Source organism: Manis pentadactyla, chromosome 5 (genome assembly GCF_030020395.1).
Source record: "Manis pentadactyla isolate mManPen7 chromosome 5, mManPen7.hap1, whole genome shotgun sequence".
In the NCBI taxonomy this organism is placed as follows: domain Eukaryota; kingdom Metazoa; phylum Chordata; class Mammalia; order Pholidota; family Manidae; genus Manis; species Manis pentadactyla.
Genome location: NC_080023.1, coordinates 44,489,234 through 44,508,865, shown reverse-complemented (window position 1 = coordinate 44,508,865; position 19,632 = coordinate 44,489,234). Strand labels below are relative to the sequence as shown.

General features: G+C 36.5%; 1 protein-coding gene across 1 annotated transcript in view; it reads left to right on the top strand.

Annotated features, from left to right (window-relative positions):
- PDCL2 (phosducin like 2) overlaps nt 1-19,632 on the top strand; it is a 37,444-nt gene that overhangs the window by 15,903 nt on the left and 1,909 nt on the right. The window contains exons 2-5 of the mRNA XM_036895295.2: nt 6,541-6,661; nt 7,240-7,330; nt 13,370-13,513; nt 17,791-17,999. Of these exons, the coding sequence (XP_036751190.2) occupies nt 6,541-6,661; nt 7,240-7,330; nt 13,370-13,513; nt 17,791-17,999 (565 nt within the window). The remainder of the gene's footprint in view (nt 1-6,540; nt 6,662-7,239; nt 7,331-13,369; nt 13,514-17,790; nt 18,000-19,632) is intronic.

The following is a 19,632-nucleotide window of genomic DNA, read 5'->3' as shown; positions in this document are numbered from 1 at the left end:
TTTTGATAAGGATTGCATTGAATCTATAGTTTGCTTTAGGCAGGATGGCCATTTTGACCATATTAATTATTCCTATCCATGAACATGGGATGTGTTTCCATTTATTGGTTTCTTCTTTAATTTCTCTCATGAGTGTCTTGTAGTTTTCAGAGTATAGGTCTTTCACTTCCTTGGTTAGGTTTATTCCCAGGTATTTTATTTTTTATTTTTTTTATTTTGGTATCATTAATCTACAACTACATTAGGAACATTATGTTTACTAGACTCCCCCCTTCACCAAGTCTGCCCCTACAAACTCCATTATAGTCACTGTCCATCAGCGTAGTAAGATGCTATAGACTCACTACTTGTCTTCTCTGTGTTGCACTGCCCTCCCCATGCCCCCCCACATTATACATCCTAATCATAATGTTCCCTTTCTTTTTCACCCCCCTTATGCCTCCCTTCCCACCCATCCTCCCCAGTCCCATTCCCTTTGGTAACTGTTAGTCCATTCTTGGGTTCTGTGTTTCTGCTGCTGTTCTGTTCCTTCAGTTTTTGCTTTGTTCTTATACTCCACATAAGAGTGAAATCATTTGGTACTTGTCTTTCTCTGCCTGGCTTATTTCACTGAGCATAATACCCTCTAGCTCCATCCATGTTGTTGCAAATGGTAGGATTTGTTTTCTTCTTATGGCTGAATAATATTCCATGGTGTATATGTACCACATCTTCTTTATCCATTCATCTACTGATGGACGCTTAGGTTGCTTCCATTTCTTGGCTATTGTAAATAGTGCTGCGATAAACATAGGGGTGCATCTGTCTTTTTCAAAGTGGGCTGCTGCATTCTTAGGGTAATTCCTAGAAGTGGAATTCCTGGGTCAAATGGTATTTCTATTTTGAGTTTTTTGAAGAACCTCCATACTGCTTTCCAAAAAGGTTGAAGCAATTTACATTCCCACCAGCAGTGTAGTAGGGTTTCCCTTTCTCCACATCCTCACCATCATTTGTTGTTGTTTGTCTTTTGGAGGGTTGCCATCTTTACTGGTGTGAGGTGATACCTCATTTGGATTTTAATTTGCATTTCTCTGATGATTAGGGATGTGGAGTGTCTTTTCATGTGCCTGTTGGCCATCTGAATTTCTTCTTTGGAGAAGTGTCTGTTCAGCTCCTCTGCCCATTTTTTAATTGGATTATTTGCATTTTGTTTTGTTGAGGTGCATGAGCTCTTTATAAATTTTGGATGTCAATGCTTTATTGGATCTGTCAATTATGAATATATTCGCCCATAGTGTAGGATGCCTTTTTGTTCTATTGTTGGTGTCTCTTTCTTCTAGCTCATCGTAATTAATAGGTGGTGTCTATGAGAACATAGAAAACTATGTTTTCAGCATGATGTAGTGCCACTTGTTCATTTTTGCTTTTGTTTCTCTTGCCCAGTGAGATATGTTCATGAAGAAGTTGCTCATGTTTATGTCCAAGAGATTTTTGCCTATATTTTTTTCTAAGAGTTTTATGGTTTTATGACTTAATTCAGGTCTTTGATCCATTTCAAATTTACTTTTGTGTATGGAGTTAGACAGTAATCCAGTTTCATTCTCTTACATGTAGCTGTCCAGTTTTGCTAACACCAGCTGTTGAACAGGCTGTCATTTCCCCATTGTATGTCCATGGCTCCTTTATCATATATTGATTGACCATATATGTTTGGGTTAATGTCTGGAGTCTGTATTCTGGTCCACTGGTCTGTGGCTCTGATCTTGTGCAAGTACCAAATTGTCTTGACTACTGTGGCTTTGTAGTTGAGCTTGAAGTTGGGGAGCTACATCCCCCCCCACTTTATTCTTTCTTCTCAGGATTGCTCTGGCTATTCATGGTCTTTGGTCGTTCTGTATGAATTTTAGAACTATTTGTTTCAGTTCGTGGAAGAATGCTGTTGGTATTTTGATAAGGATTGCATTGAATCTGTAGATTTCTTTAGGCAGTATGGCTATTTTGACAGTATTAATTCTTCCTAGCCAAGAGCATGGGATGAGATTCTATTTGTTAGTGTCCTCTTTAATTTCTCTTAAGAGTGTCTTGTAGTTTTCAGGGTATAGGTCTTTCACTTCCTTGGTTAGGTTTATTCCTAGGTATTTTATTCTTTTGGATGCAATTGTGAATGGAATTGTTTTCCTGATTTCTCTTTCTTCTAGTTCATCATTAGTGTGTAGGAATGCAACAGATTTCTCCATATTAATTTTATATCCCGCAACTTTGCTGAATTCAGATATTTGATCTAGTAGTTTTGGATTGGATTCTTTAGGGTTTTTTATGTACAATATCATGTCATCTGCAAACAGTGACAGTTTGACTTCTTCCTTACCAATCTGGATTCCTTGTATTTCTTTATTTTGTCTGATTGCCCTGGCTAGGACCTCCAGTACTATGTTGAATAGAAGTCGGGAAAGTGGATATCCTTGTCTTGTTCCCGATCTTAAAGGAAAAGTTCTCAGCTTCTCACTGTTAAGTATAATGTTGGCTGTGGGTTTGTCATATATGGCCTTTATTATGTTGAGGTACTTGGCCTCTATACCCATTTTTTTGAGAGTTTTTATCATGAATTGATGTTGAATTTTCTCTAATGCTTTTTCAGCATCTATGGCAACAATCATGTGGGTTTTATCCTTTTTGTTGTTTTAGTGGATGATGTTGATGGATTTTCGAATGTGGTACCATCCTTACATCCATGGGATGAATCCTACGTGTTGATGATGGATGATCTTTTTGATGTAGTTTTGAATTCGGTTTGCTAATATTTTGTTGGGTATTTTTGCACCTATGTTCATCAGGGATATTGGTCTGTAATTTTCTTTTTTTGTGGTGTCCTTGCCTGGTTTTGGTATTAAAGTGATGTTGATCTCATACAATGAGTTTGGGAGTATTCCCTCCTCTTCTACTTTTTGGAAAACTTTAAGGAGGATGGGTATTAGGTCTTCTCTTAATGTTTCATAAAACTCAGCAGTGAAGCCATCTAGTCCAGGGGTTTTGTTCTTAGGTAGTTGTTTTAATTACCAGTTCAATTTCATTGCTGGTAATTGGTCTGTTCATATTTCCCTGTTTCTTCCTGTGTCAGCTTTGTAAGGTTGTATTTTTCTAGAAACTTTTCCATTTCTTCTAGGTTATCCAATATGTTAGCACATATAATTTTTCATAGTAATCTCTAATAATTCTTTGTATTTCTGTGGTGTCCATAGTGATTTTTCATTACTCATTTCTGATTCTGTTCATATGTGTAGACTCTCTTTTTTTCTTCTTAAGTCTGGCTAGGGGTTTATGTATTTTGTTTGTTTTCTCAAAGAACCAGTTCTTGCTTTCATTGAGTATTTCTATTTCTTTATTCCTCTCAATTTAATTTATTTCTTCTCTGATCTTTATTATGTCCCTCCTTCTACTGACTTTGGGCCTCATTTGTCCTTTTTTCTAATTTCATTGTGAGTTTGGACTGTTCATATGGGATTATTGTCCTTTCTTCAGGTAGCCTGTATTAATATATACTTTTAGAACTGCCTAGCTGTGTCCCACAGATTTTGTGGTGTGGATTTGTTGTTTCCATTTGTCTCCATATATTGCTTTATTTCTGTTTTAATTTGGTCATTGATTCATTGATTATTTAGGAGCATTTTGTGAAGTCTCCATTTTTTTGTGTTTTTTTGTTAGTTTATTTGCATAATTTTTTTTCTAGTTTTATAACATTGTGGTCTGAGGAGCTGTTTGGTACAATTTCAGTCCTTCTGAATTTACTGAAGATCTTTTTTGTGGCCTAGTGTGTGATCTATTCTGGAAAATGTTTTGTATGCACTTAAGAAGAATGTGTATCCTGCTGCTCTTGGGTGGAGTGTTCTGTAGCTATCTATTAGGTCCATCTGTTCTAATGTGTTGCTCTGTGCCTCTGTGTCCTTACTTATTTTCTGCCTGGTTGATCTGTCCTTTGGAGTGAGTGATGTGTTGAAGTCTCCTAAAATGAATACATTATATTCTATTTTCCCCTTTAGTTCTGTTAGTATTTGTTTCAAATATTTGTGTGCTCCTATGTTGGGTGCATAGATATTTATAATGGTTATAATCCTTTTGTTGGACTGACACCTTTATCATTATGTAATGTCCTTTCTTTGTTTTGAAATCTATTTTTTCTGATTCAAGTACTGCAACTTCTGCTTTTTTCTCCCAATTATTTGCATTAAATATCTTTTTCCATCCCTTCACTTTTTAGTCTGTGTATGTCTTTGGGTTTGAAGTGAGTCTCTTGTAGGCAACATATAGACAGGTCTTGTTTTTTTGTCCATTCATTGTGTCTGTGTCTTTTGATTGGTACTTTCAGTTTATTTACATTTAAGGTGATATATCTATAGATATGTACTTGTTGCCATTGTATGCTTAGATTTGCGGTTACCAAAGGTTCTATGGTAGCTTCTTTACTATCTAACAGTCTAAGTTAAGTCACTTAGTAAGCTATTAGAAACACAATCTAAAGTTTCTTTTTTTTTCCCTCATTTTTCTTGCTCCTCCATTCTTTATACATTAGGTATCATATTCTGTAGTCTTTGTGTATCCCTTGACTAACTTTTGGGGTAGTTGATATAGTTTTGCATTAGCTTAGTAATTCATTGGTCTACTTCCTTTACTGTGGTTTTATTTTCTCTGGTGACAATTATTTAGTCTTAGGAGTACTTATATCTATAGCAGTCCCTCCAAAATACACTGTAGAGATGGTTTTTGTGATGTAAATTATCTCAACTTTTGCTTATCTGGAAATTGTTCAATCCTTCCTTCAAATTTAAATGATAATCTTGCCAGATAAAGTATTCTTGGTTGGATGCCCTTCTGTTTCATTGCATTAAATATGTCAGTGCACTCCTTTCTGGCCTGTAAAGTTTCTGTTGAGAAGTCTGATGATAGCCTGATGGGTTTTCCTTTGTATGTGATCTTTTTTTTCTCTCACTGGCTGCTCTGAATACTATGTCCTTATACTTGATCTTTGCCATTTTAATTATTATATGTCTTGGTGTTTTCTTTTTTGGGTTCCTTGTGTTGGGAGATCTGTGCCCCTCCATGACCTGAGAGACTATCTCCTTCACCAGATTGGGGAAGTTTTGAGCAATTACCTCCTCAAAGACACTTTCTACCCCTTTTTCTCTCTTCTTCTTCTGGTACCCCTACAGTGCGAATATTGTTCCGTTTGGATTGGTCACACAGTTCTCTTAATATTCTTTCATTGCAGAGATCCTTTTTTCTCTCTGTGCCTCACCTTCTTTGCATTCCTGTTCTCTAATTTCTATTTTATTTACCATCTTCTCTACTTCATCTAATCTGCTTTTAATTCCTCCATTGTATGTTTCATTTCAGAGACTATATTTTTCCAAGTTTCTATCTTTCTTGAATTCCTACCTGAGGTCTTGAATTTTTTTCTGTAACTCTGTAAGCATGTTTATAATTTTTAATTTGAAATCTTTTTCAGGAAGATTGGTGAGTTCTGTTTCACTTGGTCCTCTTTCTGTTGTTTGTGGAATTTTGGTTTGTACCAGGTATTTTGATGTTTCATATTTGTAGAATTTGGTGTAGGCAGTGCCCTCTAATGCCCAGAATCTCTTTCTCTGGAGCATCTCTGCCCCTGGAGTGATGGCGGGAGTTGCAGGTGAGTGGTGCTGGCACCTGCCAGGAGGAAAGAGCTCTTTCCTGCTTTCTGGCTTCAGTACTTGCCTCCACTGCCAGGGCCAGTGGGTCAAGCATGCAGGGAGGAGTCTCTATGCTACGCCCTTGTAGTTACCATAGGTGGGACTGCCCTCTGGCTGTCCTGGTGCAATGGCGGAGGCATCAGATATGGGAGCTGGTTCCAGCTGGGAGGAAGGAGGGTTGGCTGCCTATCGTGGTGGGGGACCTCGGAGCTCCATTGCCAGCCAGCGGGATGGAGCATCTGAAGCTCCTGAAAGTTCCCAATCTGCTGGGCTGAGTGCGCCAGGACAATTTTGTTTACCTGTCCTTTTTCCTGAGCAGCAAGTTCTTTAGTAGCCCTTTCACTGTTGGGAGGTTCTCTGAGAGTGCCCGCCTTTCTTTTGTCCCAGAGCAGCTGGTTATGGGTAATTGTTCTCTGCTAGTGGCTCGAATCTTAGTCTCTCCAAGTATTCTGCCTATCTTAGCTTTCCAACCCCACTAATCTCCAGAGCACCATTCAATGTGGGTTCGTGCTCCCAGAGCAGATCTCCAGGGCTTGGTGTTCAGCAGTCCTAGGCCTCCACCCCTTCCCTGCTCCGTTTCTCTTCCTGCCTCCAGTGAGCTGGGGTGGGGGAAGGGCTTGGGTTCCACTGGATTGTGGCTTTGGTACTTTACCCTTTTCTGTGAGGTCTGCTTTTTTCCCTAGATGTAGGCATATGTTGCATCCTTCTTTCCTGTTGTTCTTTCGGGATTAGCTGTATTTGCTATATTTTCATATTATATGTGGTTTGGGGAGGTTTCTGTCTCACCTCTCATGCACCATCTTTAAGCCAATCTCGTTAATACATTTTCTAATTTTTTATATAGGATCCAAATGAAGATACAGAATGGAATGAAATTTTGAGAGATTTTGGCATTCTTCCTCCAAAAGAAAAGGCACAGGATGAAACTGAAGAAATGGTTTTACGTTTACAGGAAGAAGCAATGGGTATAGTTGGGTTTTCACCAGCTGGATGAAGGGGATGATACAGTTATGAGAGTAAGAGTGCATTTCATGAACTTAGTGGGAGAGAAGACATTAGAAAGCATTGAATACAAAACCCACCATTACTTTTGAACTTAAGATGCTGAAACCTAAAATTCCCAATTCATGTGTTGAAAGTCACATCCTAGTTAATAATACAGCTAAAATACACTGGTATCCAACTTGGTGGGATTTTTTTTCCCTCTACTATATTCCCCTCCCTTGGGTTTACCTTCTATTTAGATTATTCTATATAGTATACATTATTAGTGAAGATTTCCAGGTACTTGGGAAAATCTAAATATATAGGGTCTAGATGATTTTCATATCTACTTTTAATGTAACCTGATAGTTCTGCAGGAGTAATAGCACTTTGAACAAACCTGACGCAGTCAGCCACAAAAAGCTTCATGTATTTAAGAAACTGTGACATTCAAGATATTCTTGCTCCACCTTTATTAATATATTGTCTTTTTCTAGACATGTGACTATAAAATAAAAATCTATTTTGAACAATTCATTTATGTACAATTTATTTTTAGTTAAGCCATATGAAAAGATGACTCTTGAACAGTTGAAGGAAGCTGAAGATGAATTTGATGATGAAGATATGAGAGCTATTGAAACATATAGGTACAGTGACTCATTTGGGTAATGAGAGCTTTTGAATGAAGAAATGATATAAAAATGAAACTATGAAAAAGCCCTATTTTGTCTGCAGAATAGATTTTAAAAAGTACAGAAGTAAATTTCAAGTAGTATTTTAAAATTAACTCACTTTATATAAGATGGAATTTTTTTCCTAAATTTTTTGCCTTTGCTTTAAATAAAAAACTGATATACAGCAGAATTTCATTAAGTTACATATGAGTGAAGTGGAAAATATTAATAAAGGCCATTAAAAAGAGTGCCATGATTTTCCTTCTAGCATGATATCTATCACCAGTTTCTATAATTTAATGAAAAATTAGTTACCAGTCATAAACAAATTATTTCAGAAATTAGAATAGGTAGATTTATTTCCAAACTTATCCTGATACAAAGGCCAGACAAATCATGAAAACAGAATGCTACAGAAGAATATCTCTTCTGAATGTAGGCATGAAAGTTTTAACAATATATTATCAAATTAAGTCCAGTAATTTAAGCAATGGTAATACATCCTTATTAAGTGGGAATTCTCAAGGATGCAAGATTGTTTTAATATTTTTAAAAAACCAATGAATTTGGTTAGAAGCAGCAACACTGCAGTAGCAGTGAGTACACCTAGCTCTCAACTCCTGCTTCATAAATACTGTTCTCTGATAAAAGGAACCAGTGTTCCTTGGAGAACTGCTTTATTCCATAATGTGAATTGAGAAAATACAATATGAGTCTGGAGAATCTTGTGGTACCAAAAAGTAAGAAAATGCTAAATATTTTTTTTAAAGGTACAGAAATCAAACTAAAAGATCTTATAATAGCCAGAGCTGGAACAACTTGAACAACAAAATAATCGTAATATTGGATTATAAAATGAAATAAATATCCATGAGTCTATAGTAACATAAATAACTGAATACATTAACAAACTTAGGGGCACTAGTAACTCTTTCTCACTGAAGAATTCCAATTAGTAAGTATAGGTGGAATAAGGAAAAGAGAAAAATCATCTTTGGAACACCACAGTTATAATCTAAATGGGCAAGTTCTGAAATGGTGAAAGTTTAAATAGAAACAGGTTATTTGCATAATCTCAAAGTATCTGCCTTCAAGTATTTAGTAACTGTAAAGGAAGAAATAATAATTACAGTGTGGAATTTTGGCACAGTGATCTTTAAGGACCAACACTACATGTGGACATTAAGTAAGTCCTAATGGGATGCACATCATATGATTTTCTTTTCATTAAGGGCAACATCATCCCCTTTTCATCCCCTCATGATGTAACCTTGTAGACCAGGAAAATAGTGTGAAAGATGGCATGGGACATTTTAGGGATGAGTCATAGAAATGCACATACCACTTTCAGTCATTACCTACTGGACATAATCCAATCTTATGGACCTAATCTAATTGCAAGGGCGGGTAGCAAATGCCTTCCTGGAGTCCTGGAAGAGGAAGCTATGCCAATGGCTGTTTAACCAGTTTCTGCCACAGGGTTTAAAGAAGATACTATGTATAGAAGTTCTTTTACTTGCATATTCCACATTCAGAAGTCCAACTCTAATTGCTGTCAGTTTACAGTGTTATTTTCATGTCTCTGCTGTCACTTTTGATCTGAGGCAAAAACTGCAGCCTTTCAAAATATTCATTCTCATGAAGAGAAAATTTTGCAGTCTTCTTGATAGTGCTGATTTAAAGCAAATTCCTCATTTAAAGCCAAACAAAAGAGCAACAAAAAAAATTGGGGTATATTTTTAAAAAAGCAGTTTTAGGTTCACAGCAAAATTGAGTGGAAGGTATAGAGATTTCCAATATACTGTCTGCCCTGACATGTATACATAGCCTTTCCCATTATCAACATCCCCTACCAACCAGAATAATATTATTTGTTATAAATGATGAACATACATTGCTACATCATAATCACTCAGAGTCCATAATGCACATTACAGTGTACTTTCTATGGTATACAATGGGTTTGGACAAATGCATGATGACATGTATCCATCATTACAATATTATACGGAGTGTTTTCACTGTCCTGAAAATCCTCTGTGGTCTGCCTGTTCATCCCTCCCCACTGCCAAACCCTGGCAATCGTTAATCTTTTTGTCTCCATAGTTTTGTTTTTTCCAGAATGTCATATAGTTGGGGTCATACAGTATGTGACCTTTTCAGATTGTCTTCTTTCACTTGGTAATATGCGTTTAGTGGTTCTTCATGGTTTCGATAGCTTATTTCTTTTTAGCATTCAATAATATTCCATTACCTGAGCATACCATGTTTATTTTTCCATTCATCGACTGAAGGATAGATATCTTGATTGTTTCCAAGTTTTGGCAATGATGAATAAACCTGCTATAAATGTGGAGTTTTTGTGTGGATGTGTTATTGACTCCTCTGTGTAAATACCAGGGTGCATAATAGCTGGATCATATGGTAAGAGTTTGTTTAGTTTTATAAGAAACCTCCAAATGCTCTACCATTTTGCATTCCCACCAACAATGTATGAGGGTTAATGCTGCTCCACATCTTCTCCAGCATTTGGTGGTGTTGGTGTTCCAGATTTTGTTCATCTGAATAGGTGGTCTCTTGCTTTAATTTGCATTTCTCTGATGACATAGTTTTGGGGAATCTTTTTATATGCCTTTTTGTCATCTGTATATCTTCTTTGGTGAGGTGTCAAAGTCTTTGGTCCATTTTTTAATCAGGTTATTTGTTTTCTTAATGGATTTTTAGAGTTCTTTATTTTGGATAACAGACCCTTATCATATGTGTCATTTATGAATACTTTATCCCATTCTTTTCTAAGGAGACAGGTTCTTAGAGACAACAGTTGTTACAGTGGTTTTCTGAGTAGTTTGATACTAGGGCATAATTAGAACAATAGCTCCAGTTTCTGGATTGCAGTAGAGAAAGCTGTTCCCTTGGCAGACCAGTTTTGCAGTGCTTTTCTGGGAGTCATTCCTGGTAGGCTAATCCAGAACCTCCTCCTCTTCCTTTTCATTGAGCTTATAAAGCCCTCAATTCCCCATATTAAGCTTCTTGCTGCTTAAAATAGCTAGAGGGTTTTCTGTTTATGCAACTGAATCCCAACTGACATCATTATTAGGTAAAAAATGCAGGCCACTGAACACTATGTCACTTCTCATGGCAAAAACAGGCCACGTGTTTGTCTCTCCCTGGCCAATTCCATTGAAATAACAAGGAAAAATCAGGAGGAGAGGGTGAAGGAGGAGAGGAGGAAGGGAATTAATTGACAGTTGTGCCATTAAGTAGGGCATGTTACCACCATCGGAACAAAAATTTTTGAAATTTTTGAAAGATCAAATTGAAGAAAGTGAATGATGTGATACTGAATACTCAATGCAAAGAAAATAGGGCTCCCAGAAGCTCTTTGGAGTAATTGTGAGTTCTGAACAGTTGGCTAGTAGAGGAAAGTTGAAGAACTTGTTTGAAAACTGAGAGGGCCCTAGACTTGGATTACTATTATTGACACTCTCTAGGCTTCATTTTGCTTGGACTACTTGTTCTGTAAAGCAAGTGGTTTTGCGTGACATTTTCTAATAGAAATGAAATAAGCATGAAGTGTTTAAAAATATTCCAAGGATTTTGTATTTATTCAGGTATGGCAAAGCCAACAGATCAGGAGATAATTGCCATTGAAAAGACAGTTTTTTGTTCACAGTTCTCAAGAGTAGGGGGCATTCCCCGCAATGCAGGACCACCACAGAGAGAAGCACCAGAGTTGGTCAAGAGGCAGAATGAGTCGGGAGATAGCCTGGACACAAGGCTTTATTGTGATTTCCATTAGAAAGGCAAGCTACCAGGGTAAGCAGATTTAGGATTGGCTAGTTTGAATAATTTTAGCAGACCTATCTCTACTTGTCTGGTTCCTGGCCCATGGATGATTAGGGAGTGGGGTAGTGGCTCAGCCTAGTAAAGTAGGTGGTTGAGAGAATGCACTCTGAGTTGGTTGGTTTGCTTCTGAGAAATATGCTCTCTGGTGAGTGCTTGCTATCTTTAGGGATTAGCTAGCCCTTGGAGGAGCAGTCTCTCCAGGATCAGCAAGGTCCCAGATGCCAGAGCATCAAGAATGCAGAAAATATAGTTAGTACATAGAGAAAGAAGGGGAGTAAGTACTACCAAACAATTTAGATATAGAATCAATAACTTCTAAGAAGCATACAGATATGTCAGAAACCACTGTGTTGCTGGATAGCTGCGTCTGGGGAGGTCTCTCCCTTTGCACTAGGTGAAACCTCAACCAGACAGGGAAGGGCTCTTGATTCTGATAGAGGAAGAATTCTTGATCAGGTCGAACAAGTGCCAGCAAGAAAGGAATTAATTAAAGCAAGATTAGTAGAGAACATCAGCAGCCATGCAGGCAGCAGAGAGCAAGAAAGAATAGAGAGAGAGAAAAGGAAAATTCATTCAATTCCTGCTTGGCATGGGGAAAATCCCTTGCCAATCCCTAAAGCCAGGGTCACCTGGTGTCCAGTGTCTGCTTGATCTGTATGGCACAGGAATTATAGCCCTACTCCCCCAGAATTGGGGGAGCCACAGAGGACTGGATGGAGTAAGATTATGTTCTGAGAACTTCCACTTTCCCACTGTTCTGAAATATAATAAGGAGGGAGAAAAAGGATTGTATTAAGACTAGAAAGCTGAATGAAATAGCAAAGTGACAAAGACACTTCCCACCAGAGGTGGAGGTTGGCAAGTTCTTATTTTTATCATGAAAAAGAGTTCAGAGACTAAGTGCAATAGGTTTATGCAACAAAAAATTCTACTGGATAAGACAGTGCACAGACGGGGGTGCAGGTGACCTCAGAGAGGAGGCATGCCTAAGGGTTTAGGATTTGGTGTTTTATAGGGCTTTTTGGGTAGGGTCGGCATAAGGCATGATATACCTAGGTGATTAATAATTTGAAGTTTTGTCTTAAGAATAGGGCTGTTTAAAATAGTGACTGTTGATCCAGATCTCAGCAGTCTTTACCCATGTAGGTTTATTTGTGCTCCAGAGTTCTGTCTCTCATCCTGGTTACAAAGTTACGTAATTGTTCAAGCGGCTGCAAGAAGAGGAAGAACAGCATATCTATTAAGCTAAAGAATGAGCTGGGCCTTTTTTGCAGGCTAAGTAGGTTTTACAATGGCATGACCCTTGTCCCATTTCCCTCCCTTATCTTACTTGGGTTTGCTTCATGAATCCAAGAATTCATCAAATAAATCAAAGTATGTGAATTTTGAGAGAGTTGTTTCACAAAGTTTTAAGGTTCTCTCTGGATGAACAACTAGGTAACATTTACTGAATGTTCACTGTGTACTAGGCACCATTTTAATAAAATTAGATGTATTATTTCATTTAATTCCTAACAATCCCATATGAATAGGTATTAGTATTATTCCCATTTGCAGTTGGAGAATTCAAAGTTGCACTTTGAAGTGCAAAGAGATTAAATAACTTGCCTAAGTTCATACTGCTAGTAAGTAGGAGCTGGCATTTAAACCCAGTTTAGTGTGACCTTAGAGTCCAAATTTATAATCTCTCTTCTCTACACCTCTCTACCTGCAATAAATTTATAACAAGTAATGACACATATTCACAAAGACTTTGGACTGAAGGTCAGCTTAGCATGATAGTTAAGAACATATAAATGGTGATAATAATGGTACTAATTTCATAAAGTTTTTGCAAGGATTAAATTAATGTAACATAGTATGAGAATTTGTTGGCCCCAGTCTAAATAAACTCTATAGCTATGGTCAAGAGCTAGTCATAAATAAACAAATTTAAAAGTAATAGCTAACTAACTTCTTATATTTTGCAATACCCATGATAACACAAATTCTCATATAAAAAGAGAAGTTGGCATTATAAGACCCTTAATAGTTATTCTGTCATTTTTTGAAGTGTTTGATATATACTAGCATTACATTCATTGCCCTAAATTGTTACTGTATGGGGGAATGACCTTAAGAATATAATAATTTTCTAACATAATTTCATTTCATTTTTTTAACTAGAGAAAAGAGGTTACAAGAATGGAAAGCTCTTAAGAAAAAGCAAAAATTTGGGGAATTAAGAGAAATTTCTGGAAATCAGTATGTGAATGAAGTCACAAATGCAGAAAAAGATGTGTGGGTTGTAATTCATCTATACAGATCAAGGTAATTATTTTTTTTTGCAAGTTGTTAATATATTAATGTTTTAAGATACCTATGTCTGGTTTTAGGATTTTATAAAGTATATAACAAAGATTACTCAAGAAAAAGAACTTTGTGTATGCATGTATAAATATATGTCATTGGCTTTAGGGATTAAATGAGATACTTTAATATATTTTCATGTCTAATTTAAAGAACCTGTCACACTTCTTAGAAAGATAAGCACCTTGTACCTTTGGCAGTTAATCTTTAACGAATTTCTTATGGAAAATTTCAAACATACAGAGAAGTAAAAAGGTTGATAAAAAAACAGCATCCTAATAATACCCAGGTAGATTAAACGATGAACATTCTGCCATATTTGTATCATTTTGTTTGTGGATGTGTTTATTTGCAGAACCATAAATTACACAGTATAGTTATAGTGCTTTACCCCTAAGTACTTCAGCATGCAACTTCAAAACATAAGGGAATTTTTCTACATGACCACAAAGCCATTTTCTCACCTAAAAAATTAATAGTAATTCCTAGTAGCATTTACTGCCCCAGTCCTTACTCAGATTCCTCAACTGACTTCAAAATGTCTTTTATAAATACATAAGTTTTTGAACAAGGATCCAATCAAGTATTACACAGTGTATTTAGATTCATCATTGGGTTCCTGAACCCAGTTCCAATGTGGTTGTGGGTTACCCCCAGCATGACAACAAACAATTCTGGCACAGTCTACCTGGAGATAGCATCAGATCCCACTGTAAGACTCTACTTCAGAAGCCACTGACAAGGGGCAGGCTATTACCTGTGCTTCTCACACACAGACTACAGATGAAAGGTTCCAGTGACCTCCTCCTCAGGTCTGATTAGTTTGCTAGAGTGTCTCACGGCACTCAGGGAAACATTTACTTACATTTACCAGGTTTTTAAAGGATGCTAATCAACAACCAGGTGAAGGACCCAGAGCGAGGTCCAGAACAAAGGAGGTTTTCTCATGAGACCTGGCTCGGTGGCATGTGGAAGCTCTCTGAAAAAGAAAAAAGCTGCTCTCTTGGGTTTTTATATTGACTTCATCACATAGTCATGATTGACTCAGTCATTGGCCATTGGCTGATTCAACCTTCAGCCCCTTTCCCTCCCCTGGGGTCAGGGTACAGGGAGGGCTGAAAGTTCTAACTTCTAATCATGACTGGTCCTCCTGGCAACCAGCATCTGCCCTTAGGTGGGTCCAAAAGTCACCTTCACTAAGAGTAAGACACCCATTTCACCTTTATGGCTCTGAAGCATTTACAGGAACTGAATGAAGACCAAATATATCTGAGAAGTATATTTGGGTTATCTGAATGACCAAATACATATTTCTTATAAATCATTATATTGCATTATGTCTGTTAAGTCTCTTTTAACAGAACAATTCCCTTATACACCCCTATTCCCTCCAGACAATTAATTTTAGAGTGCCTTGTACTAAATATAACCCCAATGTCCTCAGTCCTTGCCAGCCTGGTATAATGGTAATTGGGGAAAGTGGGCTTTTCCTCAACTCTGTCTTTTCCCAGAGTTTCATAAATCTTTTCAGAGAAACAGCCTCTCTAGCTGAGATTCCCGTTTCTGTGTGGACTCCAAGCAAATCCAGGAGTGGAGGCCATGGCAGTAGTTCTTACCTCATTCTCTGAATAAAACTTTTATTCTCTCTTCAGGTTCTCAGAGAAATTCTGTACAGAGTGATTTATGTAAATTAGAGCGCTGCTGTTTACCAGCTCATCAGTTCCTCAGACAAATTTTGATAGGACATCATTCCCTATAAAAGAAGATATTACTTTTATTATAACTGAAATGCTTGGTAATTGAGTTTTGAGTAGTTTAAAGCCTGAAAAAGAATCACTTCCCATTTTTCATGTAGCTCTTAATCTGGTTAAACCAATTCATAAATGCTGCTGATTTTGGTTCTTCACAAATAAGTATGAGAAATCCCAACATTTACAACACTGGGAACTGTGTGTGATTGGTGTTCAATATCCAGTAGCTCACTCAATGTCTTTTCTGAGAACCATTGTGATTAATTGGTTCTGAACCCTCATACCATGGTATAAAGCAATTTATTTGAATGGTTATTTCTAGATAAATTACTTGTTTTGACAAATAATATTCAAAAACTCATAAAAAGAGGTTGAATTTGTTTAAGTTGAAACTTACAAAGTTAATTTATGTCATTGCTTGTTATGGAAAACTATTAAGTTAGGCAATACATATTTTTCTATTATTTTTGTAGGTCACCTCTAAAATAAAGCAGTATCTAGATTTTTGTAGCAGGTTATAATTATCAAAAGAAATGATATACATGTATTCTGAAATGAAAGTTAAACATATACTGCATTTGTTTTTCTTATTGCTCCATGAATTGATATGTAATGTCACCTAGTATTAAGAGGATTTCTGAGGATTATGTAGATGCTGGAGATGCAAAGACATATAAGACATCTGTCTCTGCCATTAAAATTTTTCATTATAGTAAAGGAGATGATTAAATGTAATAACAAAGTCTTTTAGGTACTATGGCTGAATTCTATACAGAGCAGAGTAAATTCACTGATGAGGGAGTAGTAAGTTTTACCCTTGGAGGAGGGAAATACGGAATTTTCCATAGAGTAAGTAATTCTTGGTCTTGGCCCCCCAAAATAAGATCACCCAGGTTTACAGACTGAATGGTGTATTTTAGATGGAGTATAAGGCTTGAACAAAGGGATAGAAATAAGAGGCATCAACTTGCTTTGGGACATTAAGTAATTTGGTAGCAGACACAGAATAATGCTAGAGATATAGGCAGGGGTCAGACCGTGGAAAACCCTGAAAGCTACACTGAGGAGCCCAGACTTTAGGCTGAAGGCAGTGAGGAGCCATTGAAGGATTTTAAGCTTGAGGGAAGGGCAGTTGTTACACAATGAGATTTTTGGGCTGAGCTCCCTTTGTCACAGGGTCACTGATAAATTTGGGGAACCAAGATTAGAAACAGACCATTTAGGACAATCTGATATAGCTCGGATATGAAAGGGAAGGTGTATGTAATGGAGAAAGAGGAGAGAGGACAGGTATGAGATAAGGAGGAGAATCAATATGACTTGAATACTGATTAGATCTAGAAGAATGGGGAAATCTTTTGGCCTGAGTGCCAAACTAAGAAAATACAGAAGAAATATTATATATATGTTCATAGCTGTTGATATCAGAATGGTTAAGATTACCTAGTGAATGTGTCTAGAATGAGAAGAGAATGTGAATGTGTCTAGAATGAGCAGACAAGAAATATCTACATTTGAGGCATGAACAGAAGAAGGAAGTCAAAGAAGTAAAAAGAAAATTAATGAATAGTGTTATCACAGAAGCCAAAAAAGTAGACTCTTTCAAGAAGGAAAGTGAACAGAATATAGAGGTTTTTATTTTCTTTTTCATCTGGGCTGTGAACGAGAGAAAGAGAACAGAGTTATTCGAAGGGGACATGGAGTTGTAAAGCACTTTCAAAAAAGTTAACTTAAATATGTTTCTATAAAGTGGAGAAGGAAAGATTGAAGAAACAGAAAAAGTGGGAAGCTGAATAAGAGAGAAATGTATCATAGGAAATGAAGGAATATGGGATGTAGTAGGGGGTTAGCTTTGAAATAGTTTGATCAAGCTGTGAGTGAGTGAGAGACTGGAAGCCAAGGCCCTAACTGAAGAGTAGGTGTAATGGGAGTTAAGTGGTAGAGCAGGAAGAATTGCAGGTTTTGGCCACACTTCTATCAATTTTAAATTTCTGGGGAGGGATAGTTCTGGATAATGGGGAACAGGACGTTGCATGGAGTAGGATGTCAAAAGTGAGGGTGACGTTTGCCAGAGTCAAGAAATTCAGAGAAGTTTGAAATAAGGAATTTTGGATGTGATAATCTCATGTGGAAATAAGCCTATGATGGTGACAAGAGTTGGGATCCCCTTGCGTCAACTCAGAACTGCCAGGAATTCTCTGAGTTCTATTAACTGGCTTGATTCAGTTAATGCTATATCAAGGCTTAGACATCTGATTCACATGGTAGCAGGCTCCACTCCCAGGCTTTATTTGTGTTTGTAATAAAAATCAGAAGATTCTACAGTTCATCATTATTAAAGGTAACAGTAGAGGATGATAATTGATATGCTCTTATATTTAAAAGAATATCTGAAGATATACTTTTGTCTTGGAGCTGTTTCACTTATTACACTGAGATGAGTAGTCTGTTTTTAAAATATATTGTATGTACCATTTCTCTTTTTAGCATCCCAATGTGTTTATTGGTTAACCAGCATCTTAGTCTCCTAGCAAGCAAATTTCCAGAATCTAAATTTGTTAAAGCCATCGTGAATAGCTGTATTCAACACTACCATGACAATTGTTTACCAACAATTTTTGTTTATAAAAATGGTCAGATAGAAGGCAAATTCATTGGAATTATAGAATGTGGAGGGATAAATCTCAAACTAGAAGGTAATGATGTTATTTTAAAGCTTTCTTTATTAAAAAAAAGAGGTGAAAACTCTGATAAATTAACAAATATCATGAAAGTTTAAAGGTCTTCTCCTTGCTTCTAGTCTCTTCTTGTATGCCTTCAGGTTAATTGTCCTATAATAATACTTTTATCATAACACCCACTTGCTTAAATTCTTAATGGTTTCTTGTCTCAAATAAGTCAAAAATTCAGAATCTTATGCTTGAGAATTTCAGCACATCAATTCAGCTATATTTTTCAACACTTTCTAGTTTCTGCTCTAGCCAGGCTGGTCTTCCACAACTACCCCAGACACACCTTACTCATTTGTGCTCTTGTACTTTGTTTCACACTCTTTCCCAATACCCAAAGTACCTACCCCTCTTTATTTTCCCTTTCAAACCCTATTCTTTCAGGGTCTCCTAGGTTTCCATTTATCCTATTAAGTGATTTTGGACCAATTCATAATCTGTCTTCCTCTTCTCTACTGAATTTCTATAACGTATATTCTCTATATGCTTATTTTTCACTAATTCACATACTATCCAATTTTGTTAATCCATTAACAATTCCTTTAATTGTTAATCAATTCTGAGTTAATCAGTTCCCCTTGAATTTTATCTCCCTAACAAGTACAAGGACCATGCCTCCTATTATTTTCTTTTTCATAGTACACAACAAAGGACTTCATCTTTTTACCTTCTTTAATAATTTTTACTTCCTAACCTAGTTCTAAGACCACATCCTTGATCTAGTCATTTCTGGGGACTGTTTTAATTCTACATTATTAAAACCTTTCTCTTATGATCCTGTTAAAGCCATTGTGAATGGCTGCTTTTGACAACTATTCTTTCACTTTCTCATTCACCTAAAACTGCTTTTGACCTTACTGAGACCTCCAAACACTGTAATTTTCCAGAGTTACGTCCTTTTCCTTTTCCTCGTCTCTAAGGCCCCTCTTTGTTTTGCAACCTTGTTTTTTTCAGCTTGGACCTCATCCTTTTTTTTTTTAATTTTGGTATCATTAATCTACAATTACATGAAGAACATTATGTTTACTAGGCTCCCCTCTTCACCAAGTCCCCCCCACATACCCTTCCACAGTCACTGTCCATCAGCGTAGTAAGATGCTGTAAAATCACTACTTGTCTTCTCTGTGTTGCAGGACCTCATCCTTTTAATTAAAAAAATTTAATGTATAAGAGTACAAGCAATAATACAGCAAACATTTGTGTAATCATTATCCAAAATAATGAATGTGGACATCTGTTCATGTTTGCTTCGGTTATTTGCTTATTTCTTATTGAAATAAACTTCACAGATATAGTTAAGTTTATCTATTTTTCCATTCCTACTCCATTCCCTCTTGTCTTCCTAGAGGCAGTCACTATCATGAATAGTATGTTATCTGGCCCATAGTTTTTTTATTAGTGTATTTAAATTTTTTTAGAATTTACATGAAATACACATAATATGAAATTTACCATCTTAACCATTTTTAAAGTATAGAATACAGTATTATTACCTGTAGTCACCATACCATACATTACATACCCAGAAGTTATTTATTTTATAAATAAATATTACCTTATTAAACCATTTTTAAGTATAATAGCTCTGTGACATTAAGTA